Genomic DNA, 23,320 nt, shown 5'->3' with positions numbered 1-23,320 from the left:
TTCGAGACAGGGTTTCTCTGTGTAGCCCTGGCTGTCCTGGAACTCACTCTGTAGACCAGGCTGGCCTCAAACTCAGAAATCTGCCTGCCTCTGCCTCCCCAGTGCTGAGATTAAAGGCATGCGCCACCACGCCCGGCCCTTGGCTGTTTATTTTTACGACATGGTTATCATTTAGAACTCAGGGTCCTGGAACTCACTCTGCAGACCAGGATGGTTGGTCCTCCAGCCTCTGCCTCCTGAGTCCTGAGATTGAAGGGACGAGCCACTATGCCAGGCTATAACTGAGAGCATTCAAAAGTAAAGCTTAAAATAGAACCTCCAAATACTGTCACAGCATGAAGATAACCCTGAACACTGTCACAGCATGGGAGAACCCCAGCACTGTCACAGCATGGGAGAACCCCAGCACTGTCACAGCATGGGAGAACTCTCAGAGTCACAGTGGAGAATTAAGCATTTGGGAGACTTGGATGAAGAATGGCTGAACGTGAAGGGCTTTGCTTTTCCTGGAGAGAAAAATTCTCTTATATATTTCCCTCTGAATTTCTTAAGAGTGTTCTAACACACTGAGCAAAGAGTTTGGGAAAGTTTGTGCTTGATACATTTTAAAATGATGCACAATTTTAGAAGACAGAAAAGAGGCTGACTCATCTCACAGTGCTTGCTTGGAGGGCAGCTTGCTTACTAAGGTCTGCAGAGCTCAGAAAGGATTTGTTTTCACCTCTGCCTTCCCTGTTAAACCTAGTTGTGGTGGCTTCTCTTGATTGTTAGCTGGAGTACATCTGGAATACACACACACACATACACACACACACACACACACAGATATGCAAATTATAATTAATATACATATAATTATGTACATACATATATTCATTCTTTTTAGATATTTATTCTACCAGTTCTGATCCTCTAGAGAACCCTAACAAACCAGTGTTCAAAAGAGAATAGTTCTGTTAGCTGAGCCTGCATGGAAATTCAGGCAAACAGCAGTGCACATCTGGAGACTGCCTGGCCAACCAGTTTGAGTCTGGCCAATCTACTTCCTTTAATGCTCAGCCCAGGCTACCGGAGGCTTTCATTCTGAGCAGACTGCCGACACAAATTCAACTGTGTTGATCTTGCTGTGTCATCTAATTTCGTAGCCAGTGAAATAAACCTAAACCAAGAAACAGCTACCTACAAACCAACATAGTTCTGTGAAGCTGGGAATACAGAAATGTGCTTACGATCTGTGCTGGTGTTAGCTCTCCGGCATGACTTTGTATTTGGACAAGGTGACTTGTAACAACCGGAAAGCCTTACTTGAGGATTTGCCTACATCAGGTTGGTCTGTGTGGTGGTGGTGGTGGGGGTTTATCTTGATTACTAATTAATGCAGGAGGCCCAGTCCACCGTTGGCAGCATCATTCTTAGGCACATGGTCCTGGGTTATTATACAAGAAAGCTAGCTAAGCATGAACCTAGGAGTGAGCAAGTAGCATTTCTCCATGGTTCCTGCCCTGACGTCCCTACAGTGATAGACTATATCCTAGAAGAGTAAGGTGAAATAAACCCTTTTCTCCCTATATTGCTTGTAATCCGAATGTTTTTACTATAGCAACAGAATGAGACGACTATGATCACAAACTCTGCCAAATAAAGTCTCGCCTGTTATGTCAACTTATTTTCCAGTCTTTTCACATAAAGCAAGAAGGAAGGCTGCTCTTCATTGCTTCAAGTTATTTTTCATGTATCTCTCTCCTCTTTCCTTTCCTCCATCCCTGTAAACTAAGATACTCTGGTACATATCAACATAAGGGCACAATAAAGACTTGCTTTTGTGGGCACTGGTCACCCACATTAAAGCTTCTGCTCAATAGAAATCAAAGAAACCATCTCTGGAAAGTGATACTACAGGGCCCTCACATTTGGTGGTCAGACAGTATTACAATGAGGCATTGTGGGTATTATGCCATATATGCACTATAGTGGACCAGACCGTTGAAAGCCCCAAGGTGTATACTATATTCCAGCAAGATTGACATAGCTTGAAATAGCCAGATTGCTGAGGCATGGATCAACTTGCCTGTAATCCCAACCTTTGGGAGCATGGTGCTAGAAGATTGCTAGTTTCAGGCTAACCTGGGTTACAGAAGTCTATAAGAATAAGTAAATGAAAAAGGCAGAGGGTGAGATGAGGAGACAGAGGAGGAAGCTGATTTGGAGGCATCTGTGATTCAAAGGCTCAGTGTTCTTTGACATTCTGTGTCATTATTTCTTCTTTGACCTCTTTTAAAAGAGCATTTAAGAGCCTTGGTGGCAGCCAATCATGGGACTGAGCCTAGGAATCCCAATGGAAGAGTTCGGGGAAGGAAAGGAGCTAAAGGGGATTACAACCCCATAGGAAGAACAATATCAACTAACCTGAGAACTCTCAAAGACTAAGCCAGCAACCAAAGAATACACACTGAGGGACCCATGGCTCCAGCTGCATTTGTAGCAGAGGATGGCCTTTTCTGGCATCAATGGGAAGGGAGGCCCTTGGTCTTGTGGAGGCTCAATGCCCCAGATTAGGGGTATGCTAGGGCAGTGAGACAGGAGTGGGTGGGTGGGGAGCACCCTCATAGAGGCAGAGGAAAGGGGGATGGGATAAGGGGTTTTCAGAGGGGAAACCTGGAAGGGGGACAACATTTGAAATGTAAATAAAGAAAACAACAACAACAACAAAAGAGCCTTGGTGGTCAAGGGTGTTCAACAACTATTCACATGTTGTGTACAGGCTAATATCAGGACACACTCACTGTCTCTGATTTATGGGAACTAGCTCTACTATGGACAGGAAATGTTCCCTCATGAAAACCCACTTTCCAAATGAACAATTACTGGGTGTAGTGGCTATTTCTGGTTGTCAATTTGACTATATCTGAAATGAACTAAAATCCAGAATTGAAAGGCTCACCAGTGATCCTAATCTGGAGGTTGGAAGATACAAGTTTCGGACCTGGATCTTGGCATGGAGATCTTGAGGTATAGTGGCTTCTCTAGCGTAGTTGACATCTTTTGCTGGAAGTGAAAATATCCAATTTAGTGGCTTAGTGAACAGTAATTTTGTGGGGGAAGGTCATCAGAATGGCACTCAAATCTCTTTATGTAATTTATTTCCTGGGCCGTTCCAAATGTAACATTCTTGTACACAGCCTTGAGGAGGCATGGTTGTAATTTTGAGTACGGAGAGGCAGATAATTTTTTCCCCTGTGAATTACCATTGTTAGGAAATCTTTATTCTATTGGAAGTTAATTGGCATTCTATTTGTAACATATCTTTCCAATCTGAAGACACAAACACAATTGAAGCCAGACCACCAAGTCTTTTCGTATAAAGTATGTATCTTTATGCCTTCAGTTATAAGCACAATTTTAGGGTGGAGTTTCTTCAAACAGGAACCCCCATCAGGGAGGAAGCTCACCTAAGTAAAGATTGAGTTGTTTAACCTTACTTTGAGATTGTCCCCTGGGATATCAGCTTTCCTCTGAGTGCAGACCCTGGGAGTCCACTGAGCAGTCCCCTAGAGATGCCTACCAGCCCTGGAAGAAAGAGGAATGGATTCCAGCTTTGAGAGTAAACTTCCAATTATCCAGCTGGGGAGGCTGCCTCCACGGCTGCGCCCGGATGCTCTCTACCATCACTGTCTTCTAGACCTCAGAGTTCTGCCATCCTTACCACAGTGCCGGTATCAGGCAGACATCAGTGACAGGGTAACAGAACAGAGTCTTATTCTTGTGGGAAGGGTGTGCTTTGCTCACCTGCAAGCCTAAACTCATTGGCCAGTTGGGGACAGAACCCGGGGACTTGTATGTCTCAGGTAAGTGCTCCAGCTTAGTCTGCATCTCAGATCTTGGTTTTAGTTCTTGAGTAAGACTTTCCTATGGACACCCAAGTGTTTCTGTTAGAGCTACAAAGGATAAAGAGGTAATGATAAAGAAGTGTGTGTGTGTGTGTGTGTGTGTGTGTGTGTGGTCATGCCACTTGTAGCTCATGCTTCCTGGGGATGGGAGTGCCTTTACTATATGCCTTTTTAGCCCAAGTCCTAGTCTTTAGAGAACAGTTCAGGAATCTTTAAAAAAAAAAAAACAAACATCCAAGATGATATGTAGTCCACCTGGGATTTACCCACACCCCTCAAGAGCATCTGTACCACTTAGAAAAAATGGACTTCTCCTCTGTCTTCCACTTCCCTTTCTTTCTCTTCAGTGTCAATTAATCATGCTATACTGAGAATAAGGCACACGCTGTTAATCCAGCACTCACGAGTCAGAAGCAGGTAGAGAGTTCTAGGCAAGCCAGTGCTACACAATGAGAACATGCTTTTTTTTTTTTTTTTTAAATCTTGTTGTATCAGACGACCTCTGCAAACTTCTCTGTAGAGGGAGGTCCTGATATTAAAATCCTGTTCTCCAATTGGTTCTTGATTTGTCAGTAAAGAAGGCCAGGGGGCCTGCTGGGTGGAAGCTACAGGTGGGACTTCCGGGTTCCAGGAAGAAAAGACAAATGCTGGAGAGGAGTCCTTTCTGCCATGCTTTGGAGGAAGAACGCAGCAACCATGTGAGATCTTGGGGAGAGCTTGGGCCTGTGGCCTCCTCTATGAGCAGGTGGCCAAGGATGTTTGGCAGGGGCCTAGGTGGGGCTAGCCACTGAAGTTTAGAGCAGGTGGAGAGACGGAGGTAAATTGTTAAGGGTAAGTTTTTCCAGGCAGGAGATATCTGCACCCATCAATTGTGCCTAGAAGGCAAGTTGTGAAGTAACAACCTGTGTGTGTCCCTTTTATCCACTGATTTAAGGGTCTCAGGAGGGGCTAGTATCTCTGTCCCCATCAGGGAGCTAAAGCCAGATAAAGCAAAAGGGGAAGCCGGGAGGGTCTGGCAGCACTGCAGATTCCAGCTAAGGGTGGTAGCTTTTGAAATTACACGCAACAATTCTCTACTTCCCAGTAACGGGATTTGGCTGTAAGGACAACAGGAATAAGCTTTGGGCCTGCCCAGTGGAAGATCACTAGTAGGTATAGGAACTGCCTTTCCAAAATTTAGATTTATCTCTTGTCTCCAGATGAGGAGTCAGAAGACACACACTTCCGGAACACTGGACGTTTCAAATGATTGTGAGCGGGGCAGTGGGTCAGTAGATTGCAGTAATGCATAAATCTGCCTGCCTCTGCCTCCGGAGTACTGGGATTAAAGGCGTGTGCCACCACACCCGGCTGCATGGAACGACAAAAGAACATTGAACGTTTCCACTATTGAGAGATGGTAAATGTTTGAGCAGACCGATCTATTTGACCTGCCTGAAAACTTACATGATAGATACATGTATGAAAAAACTCACTAGACTTCTCATTCATATGTACAATTGCATGTTTTGTGTATAAATTAAAACAAGTTTACTTTGAAAGAGGCCACATAAAAGTGAAGCAAATAATAAACAGCTCCTCTACCTCCATCACCACCACCACCACCACCCCGTCCTCCTCCATTGTTGTTGTTGTTGTCGTCGTCGTTGTAGTCGTCATCATGATCATCATCATCATCATCAGACTACCATCTCAGAGCAGCCATTTCAGATTCCACAGCTTTGTTTGCTTGCTTGCTTTATACAACAGAGGAATATACTTCCCAGGTCTTCCTCTACCTGCTCCTCATCCTCCACCAACTCTGGGCTCTCAAAGCATGAAAACTACCCCTCTATGGTACATGGGCATTTTGATATGAAAAATAGCTTTCTAAGCAAACCTACAATTTCTACTGGGCTACCAGAATGTAAAGAATTATTTATTTATTTTATTTATAGGAATACTCTGTACCACTGTAGCTGTCTTCAGACACACCAGAAGAGGGCATCGGATCCCATTACAGATGGTTGTGAGCCACCATGTGGTTGCTGGGAATTGAACTCAGGACTTCTGGAAGAGCAGTCAGTGCCCTTAACTGCTGAGCCATCTCTCCAGCCCAGAACCATTTTCTCTTGTATGTTGAGGCTTGATTGAATATAAGAATTAGCAGGTCTGTGCACCCCATCTCCCCCACAGGGGTTTGGTCTGGTGCTGCTATGTCTTCAAACATTAAATTCTGTACTCCAAGATCAGGTTGCCTCAAGATGAGCACATTTCCAAGCACACCAGCGTTTGTTACGTAAGCCTTGCTCCCCAGTTTAAGGTTAAGGCTGGAGCCTGTGACTGGGCAATAGAGAAAGTCAGGACTTAAGGATCTAGTGTGAGGTCTCAGCACAGACCAGGGAGACAAAGGGGAAGGAGATGGAGAGAGGAGGAGGCCACTCTGAGGTTTGTATGTCTTTTAATAGGGGCTAGCGAGAATATATAATTATTTTACTCCCCCCTGAAATATTGAATGCTGTAAAAATAAGAAAGTATGCAAACTTTAATGTAAAAGAAAAAAAGACCAACAATTGCTTCTGGGTGGAGAGGAAAAGATTACTCAGGAGCCTTGGAGGGATGGACATGCTCTACTGTTTCTGCGCCGGCCTCACTGTATCAGCAGTCCACACATACCAGGTTGTGTATCAGTTTCAATGTGTGACATTTATTATATAACATTTTTATCCAGTTTTTTTTTTTTAAAGCACAGCCAACACTTTAGTTCCTGAGGGCCTGAGATGAAACACTAAAGGAGAGCAGACATGTAAGGGAGCAGTGAGTGACTTTATCATCGTCCTGTCTGTAAGAGTTCAGCTCCCTTCCTCATCTGATCTAACACTGATAGAAGAAACAGACAGACCCCACACAGGATTCCACTTTATTTTACCAAAAAATTTAATATCCTTTTCTTTACAATTAACTCATTTTGGGAAGGAAGGTACAGATAGAAACAACATTTATGGAAACGGAGAACTTTTGGTTAACTTTTTTTTTCCTATCAGTTTGGAAAATAACTCATAATATGTGTGTATAAGGAAACTTTTAACTCATGAAGAATTAATAGTGTTCACGAGGAAAGTGAATGAAGCAGTTTCTAATACCAAATGACTGAAATTACACATAAAGACAGCCCATTTCACAGACAACGACATGGCGCCCAACAACAGAAACATGCATCTCTCCTTCTGCTTGTAAGGACCAGAGGATAGAGAGACAAGTTTGTTGCTTTGAAAAGCCAATGCAAGAGTACAACACCAATTCTCTTCCAGACGAGGCGTCTGCCAGCTGTCTGACTGTCTGTCCGTCCGTCTGTCCTAAGGGCCTGATCTACTTAGGATGTCGGGCATGTTACTTCATCAGAGCACCCTTTGGGTCCCAGGTTAGGAGAATGAAGCCAAACCCGTCCAAGGCGATTTGCCATCCTCTCTTTGAAAGCAGCCGCTGCAGAAAGGTTCCACATCTCCGTAACAGGCAGAAGAGGTACTGAAGATGTTGTTAATAAAGCTAGTTTCTGCTTAAGAGAAGGAGCCACACGACGCACAACTTTCAAAGTAGAAATGTTTACAAACCAAACTCAATTAAGATAGAATCCTGGGGTGATATAGAGTGTTTCTCAAAAGCCACAGAGCATTTGGGAGACAAAACCAAACCCATGAGAACACATCAGCATTTTACTTTTCGCTCTACCGACACATCGCCCCCCCTCCCAAAAAAGAACATTTCTAGAGCACAAAATAGATCCATAATGGTTTAATTAGATACATTTTTTATATATCCTGAACATAATTGCTCTCATAGAAATAAACTAATATTCTGTACACAAACTTTATTACTGTGCCACATTCCTAACAGACTGAGCCAAGTGCAAACATCTGTTAACGCCCCCTGCCGTGCGGAGCTCTGCTCCCACGAACGCTTTCTTATCTAGGACGACAGAGAACGGCATTAGACAGGATGGATAATTAAACCCACAGAAGAGTAACAAAAATGTTCTTTACTACTAAACACATTAATCAGGGTTTCCTCCCTAGAATGTCTCTCCCTCTCTAACCTTCTTGAGGACAGGATCTAATAACTGGTAAGTGCTCATGCAGAAAAAACACAAGGCCAGAAGAATCAAGAGCTTGAACACAAAAGATTTGGGATGTTGACGAGTTGGTAGCCTCTGTACCATAACTCCCTAGGTTTTCCTCAGGCAGAAGAATGACATTTGGCCCTGCAATCACACACAACTGACATGTACCACTAAAGGGTATCTTAAATGAAGTTTATTTTATTTTCATTATTTTACAGCTACCTGGAGATAACATGGACATCATTTTAAGATAATCCAAGAAAAAAAAATGACAAAAAATAAGGAAGATCAGCAACACTGAAGAGTACGTTTGCACCTGGGTTAACAGCACTCAGCATCAAAATGATCCAGTTTTGGTGAGCCTCTGCAAAGGCTGGTACTGACCAGTCCAGTCTGGCAAACCCCTCAGGGTCACTGTCACTCTCAGGACAACCTTGGAGGGGAGGGAGGATGGAAAAAGAACACAGGCATACCAAGCCTTTCTACCAGTATCTCCCAAATATAGTGGTTTATGTAAAATCCAAGGACTACATCACATTTTATCAAGAGGATAAGCTATAGCACTCCACCCTTTTGTCATTTAGGTTTAATAGCTGATATGTCATGTAAATGAAATTCCAATAGAGTCCTTTATAATCACTGTGTGAACAAAAAGGACAAGGCTGGTTCAGCAACACAAGTGAGTGAGTCCGGTGCGGGCGTTATGGGGGAATCTGAAGCTTAACTGATGACAAGATTGAGACGCGACCTGATGACATGATGACCACACCCAGGGGAACCAGAATCTCCAGAGAGATTCAAAGTGAAGGATGCCATACAATGTTATTGTAATTAGCCCCACGCTTCTCTCGCTTGCATCCTAAAATTCTTACTAGAGTTTCAGGGTAGACCTGACCATCATCTACTGTTCTTATTTGTCATCTTAACCTTACTATCTGACTACAAAGGCCTCATCTGTTGTTTCTCCTATCTTCTCAGTTAATCCAAACCTGGGAGCTGTGGTTACTTCCCTGCCGCATCCTGGGCCTTCTGCCCTTTACTAAATGGACGGCTCCTATAGTGTTTTGAACACTTCACCTTCATAGTCCCTCCTTGTGGCATCTCTATTCCAAAGGACTCTTCTCTTACTTAGGTGGTTCTAAGACCATTTCGTCAGACACTAGTAAGTGCAGGCGAGACCCACTTTAAATCGTACTGTAAGCTTTCTCAGTTGGAGGAGAACCAGCTTTTGTGAGGAGGTCCACAGGACTGTAATTAAGTCCTAACTCAGTATAAAATCAGACATAACTAGAGATGCGCTGATAAAACAGAGAAAAAAAGTAGTCCGTGAATCAGGGGAAGGTTTTACAACTGCAGGGCAAGCCACCTAGGACCCAGGAGCACATGGAGAAAGCTGTGTAAGCCGAAAGCCAAGCTCTGGCTCTGACTTCGGGAACTCTTTGGAGAGCGAAGTTCCATTCCAATGACTACCAGCTGTGTGCATGGTGTACATGAAAGGGGAGATGAATTTGGGGATAACTAAAATATTGCTCCATCCAGGGGAAACTCTGGATTTCCCTCCATGTTCGCAGCAGCTTTGGGTTTTATGGTGAGTTAGCCATTATTAGGAATGCTTTGCAGGGGGTTAGAAATAACACCAAGATTGATACCTCTTAACAGAATATAAAATGTCACTAACCTTGTTATCAGATTCTAAAGTAACACTTAAATTCAGATGGTAAGAATCTAAGAATAAAACTCTAACAATAAAATATATGTAAGTTTCTAATTCACTAGGAAGCCCCCTTAAGAGATTTTATTTTTAAAAAAAACATACAGGTGTTTATATTGTCATGTACATGCAAGAACTTAAAAATGCCAATGCAAGCTTCCTACAAAAGCCTCTGTGTACCTGTGGAGGAAAAACAAAACCTGAAGAATTCAAAACACACCTTGCCCACCCCCACCTTTGGAATGGATAACTTTTTTTTTTAAGCATAAGTTTTATATATCTGCCCTTAGCAAGGTAGATGCTTAATATGTAACCATGTATCATATGGAACCGCTGGATTTTTTTTTTAAAAAAGAAACAGGATTATGCATAGGATCCATTTACATAATACAAACAAGCTTTTGTTCTCCATGGAATTGGAACAGTGTCAAGCGGTGGGCATGAGCCAGGGATGTGTTCTATGGCCTGTGTGCTTTACCCGGCCCCAGCAGACACTGGGGTTTGTTACTTCCTACTGAAGTTTAACACTGATGACGGGTGTCCAAATCAGATACAACTTTTTCCAAATTTCAGGACACACTGTGAGGTCAGACGGAGGAGGGATGGCTTACTATCTGGACATAGGACAGGAACTTAAAGAACGACCTGGATACAGAGATCTACTTAGTATACAGTACCTTAGCCCTCTTGCCCCTCAGATCCACCACAGCAGAAGCGACTTAGCAAAGGAAAGCATGTTTTTTTTCCTCATTTAATCCTTCTATTAGCTGAATCAACCTTCTGACCAAGAAAGTGAATCATGCCAGGACTCTTTCCTTCACATACACCTATGAGCACACATTTAAAAAACGGTTTATTGTACATCTTTGCATTTCTTAAGGCATGAACAATGTCGTAAAGGTGGAATGGGTTTCGGGAAGCATCACATTGTCCATTTTGACGAGGCTGAGAACAAGCACACCACATCAAAAGAACACACTTCAAGTCCAAACTAACCGACGATGGCCCAGGAGCTCCTAAGGTACGGGATGCAGCTTTCAGATAGCAGACTGAACATGTAGCTTGTGTAACATTTAAAACTCTCCTGATTGGCTTGAAGCGCCTGTTACAGTTTCATCTTCTTTTCCGACTCTTCCGACTTTGGATTTTATATTCTCCTTCTTTTAGGCTGCTTTCCGAGGAGGGCATGGGATTTATTTATTTATTTATTTATTTATTTATTTATTTATTTATTTAAGGAATATGGTTGCAGCAAAACAGAAAGGATCCAAAAGTGGTTAGGAGCCTTGTCTAATGCACTTTTGAAAATCCATTATAAAGATGAATAGAAAAGCCAATGGGAGCTTTTCAGTCGACCCAGAAACCACGCGTAGCTATAAGAAACATAATTGTGCATAGTTATTTATTCATTCCGAGTGTGGGATATTGGCTAGCTCTACATCTCCAGTTTACCAAAGAACGGGGCTGTCTACTTTGCTAAACCCAGGGTCCTTTCGAAGCTCCCAGTAGGTGTCGTTAGAAACCCAGGCTTCTCTTTGATTTGCATCAATAACTTTTCTGTGAAAATATGAAAATCAATGTTAGCCACAATTACCATCAAGGTCACCTGAACTGAGTTCTTACTCTCACATATATATTATATATAATTAGTGTCCTATCTGCCGCGACAGTTGATGAGTTGGAAATTTCTGGCCAGAAATAAAGTAACTGTTGTCATTAAATGATTGAAATAAAAGAAAGAAGGAAAAAGACTAAAAGACTAAGGGCCGGAACTAATGACCTCTAGTTACCTCTGGGCAAGGGAGAGAAAGCCCAGAGGCTCAAACACAGCTCTGTAAGCATCATAAGAGCTACCCCCAGGAACAGTGCAACATCAGTAGCTGCAAAAGCCTGTGAGGCCCATGTCCAAAGGGCACACTGCAGCCCTATGAAGAGAACACTGAAGAGTGAGTCTGCACCTCCACACAGGGTGGTCTTGAGGATGACTCTAAGGGGGAGGGGATGTTAACCCTGCGCTTCTCTGTGTGGGCTCAGGAGGATGACAGATGATGGATCTGGAAACCACAGATTCATCTGTGTGATGTTTATATAATCCTTTAAATAATCCTGTAGTAATCATCTTTGATTGTACCACAGAGGGGCCAAATCTGAGCAGATGCAAGCTCTGTGTGACAGAAATAAAACCAAATCCTAATGGAGTCATGGTGCCCTTGGGGGCAGAGCCCCAACCACTGTCTGTGTGAGGAGTGGGAATACCTTCCTGCCACTCCAATGGGCCCAGAGAAAGGGAAATACCCTCTGGTGAGCTCCTCTACATCACTGTCCACAGAAATGAAGGAACATAGAGAAGAACTGGCTGGTACAGTCACTAACTTTTACAAGCACAAAATCTGATTCAGTATCCTCACTATCTGATGCAAAGCTACCCACATTTGCTTATGTTCCCTAGGTACTCTGCAACCTTCTTTTTCCCTACCATGAGTCCCTCGTGGTCTGCGTCAACTGTCAGTAAAACACAAACTTGTAGGAATGGCTGACTTACTTAAAAAATTTTGGTATATGTTCAAGGTTGTTTTCCTCCATGTAGCGTCTTCGCGATCTTTGGAGTTCCTCAACTCTTTGTTTCTCTGCGGCTGCAGCTTCTAGGTTCCCTTCTTCCAAAAACCTAGGCAGAATACAGTTGATATTCCAATGTTAGCTCCTTAAAAAAAAATTGGCATAGCATTACCTGCTGGTTACTAAGAACATAAAATTCTGAACTGTGGTGACATTACTGATGCCCCTTCATGTCTGTCCCAGGCCATGTGCCCTCAATCTGTACATCAATTAATATAGTTTCTGTGTATGTGGACTGAATTACTCCATTGGGAATACAATGGAATGGGAGCAGGTGATGGGTTTGGCCTTGAGCACTTCTCTGTGCTGTCTGGGTGGCTGCAAGCTCAAACTTTTCTGGAGAATGACTGTGGAAGGTAAGAAGAACATGAAGTCATGAGGTGGGTTCTTTTCCTCATAGTGCCAAATGTATTTGTCAAGGCTATGTGATGCTGGATGGTGACTGGCTGACCTCTACTGAGAAACCAAATTGAGAGCAAGGAGCCTTCCTCTTTTACCAGGAGTGTCAGAGAGATGAAAAAGAAGGTATACTGAAATGGAATTGAGAAGGTCAAGAGACGCAATGATTTGTAAATGTTTACATCTGTGGCTGGGATGTGGCTCTGTGGTAGGAGAAGATTGTTTATTAGCTAATAAACACAGGCTCTTCGCTGGGATGCCACATATGTGCACACACACACACAACACATGCACACATGGATGCATGGAGGCACCTTTACATTTTGAAACAAGAACACATAATAGTGCATAATGTAATATATACTGTAAAAAGTTAATTGATGAAACTAAATGTCAATCAGTGAGATACACATTCCAGGAATAACATGAACTGCATTTTTTAGTACAGTATATGAAATCATATGCAGAACAGAATGTAGTGAGTCATACCAAGAACATTTTAGGAGGGAAACCACACACATACATGGGAAACAGAGGGCTGATCTTGGATGGAATGCGGATGGCAGACAGAATTTTAGGGAAAAAAAATGGACTCTGTAGAAGTGGAGGACATCATGGGTCTTATAAAAACAACAAAACCTGAACTCGGTGGTTTGAGTACAATTCCACACCTCTGGGACCAAGATATTTTGGGGAAGCTCCAGACCCTCTTGATCTTCAGTTTAAATGACACTTCATGTTACAGGGCAGCGTGTGTAAGGAGGGTATAAACACAGGGAGAGGAGCAAGTCTGACATTTGGTCAATATGGAAGAAGCTTTGTGCCCAACATAACTGGCCATTAAAGCTTCTGTTTTAATGACCCTACAGACACCATTTTGCCCAGATTTGGAAACTCAGGTATTTCTGGGTGAATAAGGGGATGAAGGAATGCAGGAAGGAGGAAATGAGTGATGTTGTACGTAGTCCGGATGACCTCTGACCCCTGTGTTGTTATCTAGGATACCGCAGAAACTGACCGCGCCCTGACCTTTGATCTGGCCGGAATCGGGCATCTGTGGGAGGAAGGAGGTCCTTCAGGACGGGGTCCAACTCGTTGAGCTCCACGGCAAATCTCGTAAAGCCATAGTAGAGCTCATAGTTGGTTGGCAGAGAACCTGGAGGGAGACAGAGGACAGCTGTGAGAAGGAATGGCTCAGAGTGAGGGACCGAGCCGCCAGCATCGGGAAGAGCACTGAAAGAAGGCCCAGCTTCTAGACAGCTCTGTCCTTATGAACATAACACCGTGCTTTCCCTTCGAGTCATTAAACTGATTCTGTTTTGCTAGGTGAGATGGTTTATGTTGATGGATATCACGGGAAGATTAGCATATTTAATAAAACCCAGCCTTTAAATAAAACCTTATATTATAGTCATAGCCTACACTCACTGAACTCGGTAACTTTGTAAAGACCAGGCTGATTCTAGCAACTCTCCTGTCTCGGTACTTGTGTCTCCCAAGTACCAGGGCTGCAGGCATGCACCATCACACCTAGCAGTGAAGTGAGACTGCACTTGATGCCCGGAACCGCACTTCTTCTAGGAAGTTCCCAACCACTGAATAACACCCCCAACCTCTTATTGGTGCTTGTTAGTAAATTCCAGGAATATTTGTCTGATTTGCTTACTGAAGTATTCCAGCCACCTAGAACAAGGCTGATCCATGCTCAGTACTCAGTAATTAGTCACTAAGAATGAATTAATTACTCTACCAGAAGTCAGTCTATAAGCACGCAGCAATGCCCTTTAGGAAACCAATAACTAAGTTGGAGGTTAGCTGACAAATTCCAATGAAAATAAATGTTCCCCGGCAAATTTTTCCCACTCATACTTGATACTCAGTTACATGCTAATCTACTGCCTGGCTCTGCCAGTGTCCTTTATTAAGTACCAGCATGCCACAGGTCTGCTGCTCAAGTGAAAAAGATCACTCACGGTGGCAAGTTCCTGCATTGGTAGATTAGAGATGCTACATTTCCTTCGTTTTATTTAAAAAGTAAACACGAATGAGGTCTTGCTTATGCATTTCGATTATATTTATTTATCTACCTTTATTTAGTACACTTACTGTTTTCATGTATGGATTATGTTTAAAGCAACTTCCCATGGCAGATTTCAACAGGTCACTTTATTTCCTGTCAGTGATTTGGCCTGTTTTGTTTTTTTTTTTTGTTTGTTTGTTTTGTTTTTTTGTTTTTGTATAGCCCTGGCTGTCCTGGAACTCACTTTGTAGACCAGGCTGGCCCCGAACTCAGAAATCCGCCTGCCTCTGTCTCCTGAGTGCTGGGATTAAAGGCGTGCGCCACCATGCCTGGTGGCCTGTTTTGTTTTTTTTTTAAAGATTTATTTATTTATTATATGTAAGTACACTGTAGCTGTCTTCAGACACTCCAGAAGAGGGCGTCAGATCTTGTTAGGGATGGTTATGAGCCACCATGTGGTTGCTGGGATTTGAACTCTGGACCTTCGGAAGAGCAGTCGGGTGCTCTTACCCACTGAGCCATCTCACCAGCCCGGCCTGTTTTTTAATAATCAAGTATCCAGTAGTGGATTATGCATATAACTTCTTTGTTGAGTATAAATGTAATGGCAAGTGTCTTGAGCATTTACATTTCAGATGTCTCTAGTAGAAGGAAATGCAAGGCAAACTCCCTGGTACGCCCCCGTGTTCCCTCCCCACAGCCTCCTGACCAGGAATCTCAGGTGGTCTCACCTGGTCTCCAGATGCACTTTGCCGAGGGGGCCACCCCGCAGTAGAGTCCTTCGTGCCACTTCCCAAACAGCCGGTGCACCACCTTCCCCTCCTGGTCTATCACCACCCCCTGGACTTCATTCACATTGGAGTTCCAGTAATTCACCTGGAAAACAAGCAACCCAACGTGTCCTCTCCATAGGAACAACATTCTTGCCCTTGGAATGTATCTTAGCACATTCTGTCAATGTGGAAGGCTGCCCTTCTTGCTCTCTGTCTCAGGAGCGTCTCACTAAGGAAGCTTCACCTGGCCAGGAATTTACAGTGTAGCCCAGGTTGACACAAAACTCATAATCCTTCTACCTCAGACAAAAGTGCTGAACTTAGAGGTGTGCTATCATAGCTGGTTAGACTGATTTCCATGAAATGGGTAGTTATGGGGCTGGGTGTGTAGTATGAGCACTGGCTTACCATGTGGAAGGCCATGGATTTGATTCTTAGTACCATAAAAACCAAACCAAACCAAACCAAACCAAACCAAACCTGCTTCATGCCATGGCATGATAGCCTGTCATTCACTAGCTCCAGATCAATTGTTATCTGAAGAACCCATTATTAGCTCATGGGTTCGTTATTTTTCTCTTCAGATTTTCTCCCTTTGGCTCATGGATCTTAATGAACCTCGATGGGGACACGATATCAACATAATTGGTAAGCCAGTAATATAATTACACGACCATGGATAGGATATTGTATATTTTATTTCGGAGTAGTGTTAACTGGAAAAATGGTGTTCCATGGGCATTTCTGTCCCTAACCCCTTTTTCTGGTTAATAAAGGTAATGCTTTCTTTTGGCTCAATTTGGAATGCTTCAGGAAAGGGTTAGATGGGTTTGGAATAACTGGAAGCTGTTTTAGAATGAGCTCCCTAAATAAGATCACCTAAATATATTATGTCATCATCAGGCAGTAATACATGCTCAAGGACTCAGTATAGAAATGGAATATGGTCTAGAATTTTACTGAGTGTACTGGGTGACTATGTAAACACGAGATTTTGAAAATAAACTCATTCCTCCTTTGGCCTGGTACTTTTGACCTCTATAAACTCAGAAGCTTATATTTCTCAAGCAACTCAAGGCCAGTTGTGCTTTCTTGTCTAAAATTCCTAAGAAGATAGGACACAGAGCAACTTTCCTCTGCTTGCTTCCTTAGGAAGCCTTCCATACAAGCCTTCCTTTTCCACAGTGCCTCCTTAGGAAGCATTCCGTGCAAGCCTTCCTTTTCCACAGTGCCTCCTTAGGAAGCATTCNCAAGCCTTCCTTTTCCACAGTGCCTCCTTAGGAAGCATTCCGTGCAAGCCTTCCTTTTCCACAGTGCCTCCTTAGGAAGCATTCTGTGCAAGTCTTCCTTTTCTACAGTGCCACTTACCTTGACAAACGTGAGTTTGCAAATGCAGACACTGCTTTTGGTATTTCTTAGGGTCACTTCACCATAGTGCTCAATCCATCTCCTCCCACTCAGGATGTTGTGTATGCACGTGGTGACTTTATTCCACACGTAGTAATCCCCATATCTGCAAAGAATACAGCACTGGTTAAAACGACAGACACAGATATGTTACTGCTCCTACAAAGGAGAATATTATCTGGGTAAAACCTCTTAGTCCCCCTCTTTCTCCTCATTTCTTGAGAAACCACTGTGTAGTTATGAAACAAATGTGTGACTTTATTTACAGTAGTGAAGTGTTCTATGAACCTAAAGCTGCTAAGCTCAACCATGCCTCTCTTCTGGCCCTCTGGTATAGTGACATGTCAGAAAATACTCAAAAAAAGTCAAGTGTCATGAAGGTTACTATTTACCAATGAAAAAAAGCCTGGGAACAGAAGAGGGGTTTAGTCCTTAGAGTTCTGGAACATGGAGGGGTTATTGGGCACGCCATAGCAGATGAGGCTGACACTGTAGGTCTGCGGTGGGGAGGTGGGCACAGTGTATGGGGGGCGGATAAGACACAGGGGCCAGAAAAACCACGGAATCTAGAGTTCCGTTAGGGGTGGGCTCCAGGTCTTGAGGAGGGCAGGGAAGGACTTTAATGACCCAGCAAAGACTACACATTTACAGGCAGGCAATGCATACTGGCAAAAGGATTGGAGAGAAGAGGAATCAGCCAGATACACATTTGAAGATTACTCTCAGAGCACTCTCAAACTGCGTTGCCATAATAAAAGTTAAAAAGAAAGATGGAGTCATTCTTTAGGAAAGAGACAAAGTGAGCAATCAGATCTATGGCAGAAATCCAGTGCAGATTCTGGGGAATAATGTATGGAATTTCCGCCAACCAATGAAAGGGCACGGTCACAAATCAGGTGTAAGTTTGAACATTATGTATATTTTCAAGTAAAACTATATTTCATAATGAAATAAAAAATGCTTCTAAGGTCTAACTGGTTTGATACAGGTATTACAGACTCCTGGGAAAACTCGTTATTCATCAGCACACTGTGTGCTTACGTGCATATATGTGTGCGCATTTGTGTGTATGTGTGTGTGTGTGTGTGTGTGTGTGTGTGTGTGCACAGCATGTGTGTGGAAGTCAGAGGGTAACCTCAGGTGTTGGTCTTTGCCTTCCCCCTAGAGACAGGGTCAATAGGAGGACCTAGTGCATCCTGCATCCTGCAGGCCAGCTGGCCTGAGAGGTTTCTAAGGATTTTCCTGTCTCCACCTCGAATCTTCCATCTTCCCACAGCACTGGGATTCCAGGCACTCATGCTATGTGCATCCAGCTTTTACATAGTTTCTGGGGATTTGAACTCAGGTCCTTGTATTTGTGAGGTGCTTTTATATACTGAGCTACCTCTTTAGCTCCCCTCCTCAGCATATCCTACCATCCAAACAGTTAAAACTCAGAATGGTCAAACAAGCAAACGACAACAAAGTAATATCTCAAAACAAATATCAATTAATTTTAAAAAATTTATGGCCTGTTTTTTCTAAAATTTTAATATAGAATACAATAATAAAAGAATTCCATTGTTAGTTTTTGATAAATAACTTAAAATAAGTCTTTTATCTATGAACTATATACACACACGTATGTATGTATATGTGTGTGTGTGTGTATATATATATATATATATATATATATATATATATATATATATGAAAGTAAAAGTAGTATAGAAAGGAAATGGATAAAGGGAGAGCTTGCTAAAAAAAAAAAAAATGTAGGCTGACATGCTGGTTGGAGCATGGCCCATGGCGGCTTTGGGTTGGCCAAAGGAGGGCGGCCCGGAGAGAAGCAGGAAGCCGTGGTGCATGTGCAAAGGCTGCTGCAGACACTGTGAGGGTCCTGATACTCGTGCTGAAGGTGACAGAGACTTTGGGCTTACAGGGACATGGACCTTTAGAACCTTCCAGAAGCCCACTTGAACTGCAAGAGAAAGTAAGAAGCCCGAGAGGGGAGAACGACCTACTTTGGAAGCATGACGTTCAGGGTTCCGACGGGCAGGATTTCCATGGACTTTCCCCAGAACTTATTTTTCCATCTGATATCTAGATGAGATAGCAAGAGGGCAAAAATTCAGTGCTCCATGTCTGATGAGTTCTGTAGTATCATATGTTACAAGGCATATTTTGCAATTTACACCTGATCCTGTAGTATGCATTTAACATTCCAAGGCCCTGACGGTCCTGGTGAAAAAGCTAAGGTGATGAAAATATTGTGATCCTTCCCAGGTTCATTATTTGATCCTCTATAATCACTCTCTTTGTTTGTTTCCATTTAACAAGACAAATTCCAGAAGCCTGGAATAAAATATGTCCATGCAAGAGGTGCTCACATATATGCACATGAACATAGAGCCCATTTAAATCCCCAGATAATAAAAAAATGCTGTTCTGATTAAATGATAAAAAGTCACTCACACATACACATACTAACACATCAAGCCTGAAGTATATGTAAAAATAACTGCAGTATGGTTATACCTCTGCCTTATAACACATTTCTCCCTATACGAAGGAGTTATATGAGAGAACAGCAAAAGATAAAACAGTACACTAAGATCTTTCCCTACAGATAGAGCAGATTTGTGAGCCCATGGGTTGAACTTAATGAACACGTCTCCTGCACTGGCTACAGCGCAGCCTGAGGCCCACTATTCCTTCTCATGTGATGGCTTTATGTTTTCCACATGGACACTCAGATCCACCTGCAAATCTATAATAATCACCCGGTCCCTCTGGATAAACTAAAAAAGATTAGGGCTGTCCTCATGAGACTTCGGACTCTTGGTTATAGTCAAGAATTAACTTATTGTCTAACTTTGCCATACAGCACAATTCCAGCACTCTGTCATGGTGTGCTCTCAAGTTAAGGTAATACTTCCCATGAGCTTCCACATACAAAGAACTATTTTACACTTAATAGTCAAGTCAGAAAATAAGTTCTCTATTTTCCTGAGGGGGGTTTTGGAACTTTATTTAGATAAGACTAAAATTATACCACAACAATGGGACTTAAATAAGAGAGCCTTCCTTTCAAAGTGCGAGCTCCAAAGGGTCAAAAGACCCGGACTCACTTCAGTGTTTAAACTGTTGTCCCTTCGCAGGAGGGGGCTGTTCAAGAAAATCTACATGCTACACTACAGTTTGCAGCTGCTCCAGTCCCTTATATAAAAAGTACAAGGTACGTGCATGTAAAAGATGCATTGCTCTCATGTACTTGAAATTATCCTTGATTGCCTGTAAGAACTAATAAAGTGTCAGTTCTATGTCAACGGTTGTTACTGTTCCATTTTTGGTGAAATAAAAGAAAACTATTGGTCCATGTTCAGTCTAGAGAGTTTTTCTGGGTATCATTCATCAAGGTTGGTACACATGCTTGTGGTCATGTCTGGGTTGACTAGACGTCTAGACAGATGTGCCAGTGATCATCCCTTTGGGATGAAAATCTCTGCACAAATGCTAGAGGGCAATTCTGCAAGAGGGCAGCAGACATCAGTGCCACAGCATACTTTCAGTATACTTTCGGTAGCTAGAAAATGTCCACAGGCTTATCTGTTTGACTCTCAAGTGTAATTGAAATACAAACCTTGCCAAAACACAAAGTTCTTGGATTCACAGTGACAGGCAGAAATGGGTGGATGATGGCTAACCTGGTAATTAAAAAAAAAAAAAAAGGCAATCATGCTAGTATTCCATTCTTTTTGTTTGTTTGTTTGTTTTTATTTTTGTTTTTTTCCAAGACAGGGTTTCTCTGTGTAGCCCTGGCTGTCCTGGAACTCACTCTGTAGACCAGGCTGGCCTCGAACTCAGAAATCCACCTGCCTCTGCCTCCCAAGTGCTGGGATTAAAGGCATGCACCACCACTGCCCAGCTTGGCATCAGATCTCTTTTACGGATGGTTGTGAGTCACCATGTGGTTGCTGGGATTTGAACTCAGAACCTTTGGAAGAGCAGTCAGTGCTCTTAACCACTGAGCCATCTGTCCGGCCCCCTAGTATTCCATTCTTATAAAGGATGTTTTTGTTTGTTTTTGTTTGCGACAGGATCTCATATAACTTGGGCTGGCTTCAGACTGGCTGCATAGCTGAGACAGGCCTTGAACTCCTGATCTTGCTGCCCCCACCCAAGTGCTGCGATTACGGGATGCACAACAATACCTAGATCATCAATGGTTTTTAAAAAATAAAATCCTTCTTCCCCAACAAAAACGAGAGTATCCAGTTCTAATAGTAAATTTAAAGTTGTTAATATTCATCATCATGCTTAAACACGGAATTTACACACACTTCAAGGGGGCGATGGTGCAGTTAAATTATGTGCATTCTCTGTTAACTGGTAAAACAGCCTGTCCCATACACATAGTTAGCAAGGCTTTTCTTGTCACTGCACTACCCCTCTTACCTTGGACAGCAACCTCACTTACTTGTTCCGAGAAGAACCGGAACCCCTTGTCTTCTCTTATGCATTCATAGGTCTCCCCCAGGACTGGATTGAATGGCTTGCTTCCTGCTCGGAAGTAGGTGGAACAGTACCCTGAGACTGCAAAGGCAGCGACGAGAACCTGCGAGGTCACAGGAAAGGAGTATTATATAGGAGGGGCCAGCCCAGGTCTGCCTGCCTCTGCTCCCACAGATTGTGCATTCGTGTGGAGGGCTGCAGATCTGATGCCGTTCGCATTTTCAGTTATTTGAATCTTCATCACTACTCTGGAAGGGAGAGGTTAAACTATTCCTAGGGGAACCATCAGGCAATTGAAGTCAAGTCCTCCACATTTGTGTGTCCACCCAACTTCCTGAATAACGGGGAATTCAGAGGTTCAGGAGGCCAGCTAGTAAGCCATTTCCCGGGTACGCTCAGCTCTCACAGGCATGCAGGTATAGCTGCTGGTGCTGGTTCGATATGGAATAGAGGACAAAGCACCAACAGCCAGTTGGTTTCTTAGACAGATGGGCTCTCCTGGCTCTCAAGACTAGCTGACAAAGCAAGGCCCAGCATGCTTTAACCTCTAAGGAGTAGGATATTTCTGACAAACTTTAGGGAATGATCTAGGCCAGTAGGTATGCCCACACAGCTCAAGGTCAACATGTACCTCAGGGTAGCTATGAATGAGGCCCAACATGTTTGCAAATTGACTCCATACGGCAAAGCCAAGGGCTGGGCACCCCGGCAGGAGAACAGGCCGTGGAAACTTCACAATGTGAGTAGCTTCTAATCAGAGTATCTAGAACTTCCTGACTTTGTTTGATTATTCCCACAGATCAAATCTTCTCTAAACCTAAGCCGTGAGAATGTTCTAGAACAAGGCTATCTACATGATGGCTAGGGCCTAGCTAGCTCAGGTCTTCTAGGGGGCGCTGCACCGTCCTTTGTTCCCATACCATCCTCTCGTAGGGGTCGTCGGTCTCTGAGGCCTTGTCCAGGAGCTCACTGTACTCCATTTCCTCACAGAGGTGCTGCAGAGTGTTGAGGGGCTCGTTGAGCTCCACAGGCATGGAGACCTTCGACAGGTCTTTGCCAATGTTGTTCCTCAAGATATTCCACAGGTTAATGTTACTGGTGTCCGGGCAAGGGGCAGGCAGGCAGGTGCGACGGCCATTGCGGAAGGCGCCTCCTGTGAGCTCCCCATTCAGGACTGTGAGGGGAAGAAGGGCAGAAAGAGTGATGCTTCCCAGCTTGGCTTCATAACATCAGAGTGGAAGAGAGAACTCTCTCATGGAATTCTGACTGTAATACATCTAACCGCCTTAATCCAATAGGATGATTTCTATATAAATTTGAGAACAAGTGCTCAAAACATCAGGGTAGGATTTTAAGCAAAGTTTTAAATATACTCAAATATTATTTAAAAAACCAAAGTTGTCTGTGTGTGCACGTGCAGGCATATTTTAACAGGCAGGATTTCTCATAACTAGAAGTAAACCTTCTCTACTTAACCACATACCCAACAGATTACACAATTGCCACCTGGATAGATTAGATTATGCAAAAGAGAAGCTATGAATACCAAAGTCAGGGGAAGGAGGGGATGGCTGGCTACTGACTCGCCGTGGTTAGAATGTGGCCTGTAGATAGAACAACCTGGACACTCAAACAATGCGTACTTTGTCGAGAAATGTTGTCGGCAACACTGGTGTTGTCCTCAGATATGTTGTCACTCACGTCACTGATGTAGGACTCGTCATCGGAAGCCTAAGGAAGGAAGGGCGAGAGGTGGTGAGAGCGATTCTTAGGACTCTAGCCTCGAGAGCTCAAACCACCAGATGGTTAAAATAGCAAACTCTCGTTCAAGTGAGCAGCAGATATCTCAGTGAAAGTATACTTGGCGTATGTTCAAAGATTACCTGAAGCCGGGTAGTGGTGGCACACGCCTTTAAT

The 23,320-nt window shown here is 43.3% G+C and overlaps 1 protein-coding gene across 8 annotated transcripts in view; it reads right to left on the bottom strand.

The window, feature by feature from the left end:
- Positions 1 to 6,546: 6,546 nt before the first annotated feature.
- Osbpl6 (oxysterol binding protein like 6) overlaps positions 6,547 to 23,320 on the bottom strand; it is a 190,511-nt gene continuing 173,737 nt past the window's right edge. For 7 of the 8 annotated variants that reach the window (XM_029536029.1, XM_029536030.1, XM_029536031.1 and 4 more), the window contains 10 exons: positions 23,047 to 23,134; positions 22,324 to 22,577; positions 21,369 to 21,506; positions 20,532 to 20,595; positions 18,913 to 18,991; positions 16,871 to 17,015; positions 15,461 to 15,605; positions 13,739 to 13,865; positions 12,237 to 12,359; positions 6,641 to 11,251 (listed from right to left, as the gene is read on the bottom strand). In XM_029536029.1, coding sequence (XP_029391889.1) covers positions 11,143 to 11,251; positions 12,237 to 12,359; positions 13,739 to 13,865; positions 15,461 to 15,605; positions 16,871 to 17,015; positions 18,913 to 18,991; positions 20,532 to 20,595; positions 21,369 to 21,506; positions 22,324 to 22,577; positions 23,047 to 23,134 — 1,272 coding nt within the window. In that variant the 3' untranslated portion in view covers positions 6,641 to 11,142. Of the gene's footprint in view, positions 11,252 to 12,236; positions 12,360 to 13,738; positions 13,866 to 15,460; positions 15,606 to 16,870; positions 17,016 to 18,912; positions 18,992 to 20,531; positions 20,596 to 21,368; positions 21,507 to 22,323; positions 22,578 to 23,046; positions 23,135 to 23,320 lie in introns of all 8 variants that reach the window. The other variant, XM_021195072.1, reaches the window with a different exon arrangement.

This window comes from Mus pahari, chromosome 3, assembly GCF_900095145.1.
Source record: "Mus pahari chromosome 3, PAHARI_EIJ_v1.1, whole genome shotgun sequence".
Lineage (NCBI taxonomy): Eukaryota > Metazoa > Chordata > Mammalia > Rodentia > Muridae > Mus > Mus pahari.
The sequence above is the reverse complement of the archived record's forward strand: the minus strand, read 5'-3'. Positions and strand labels throughout refer to the sequence as shown.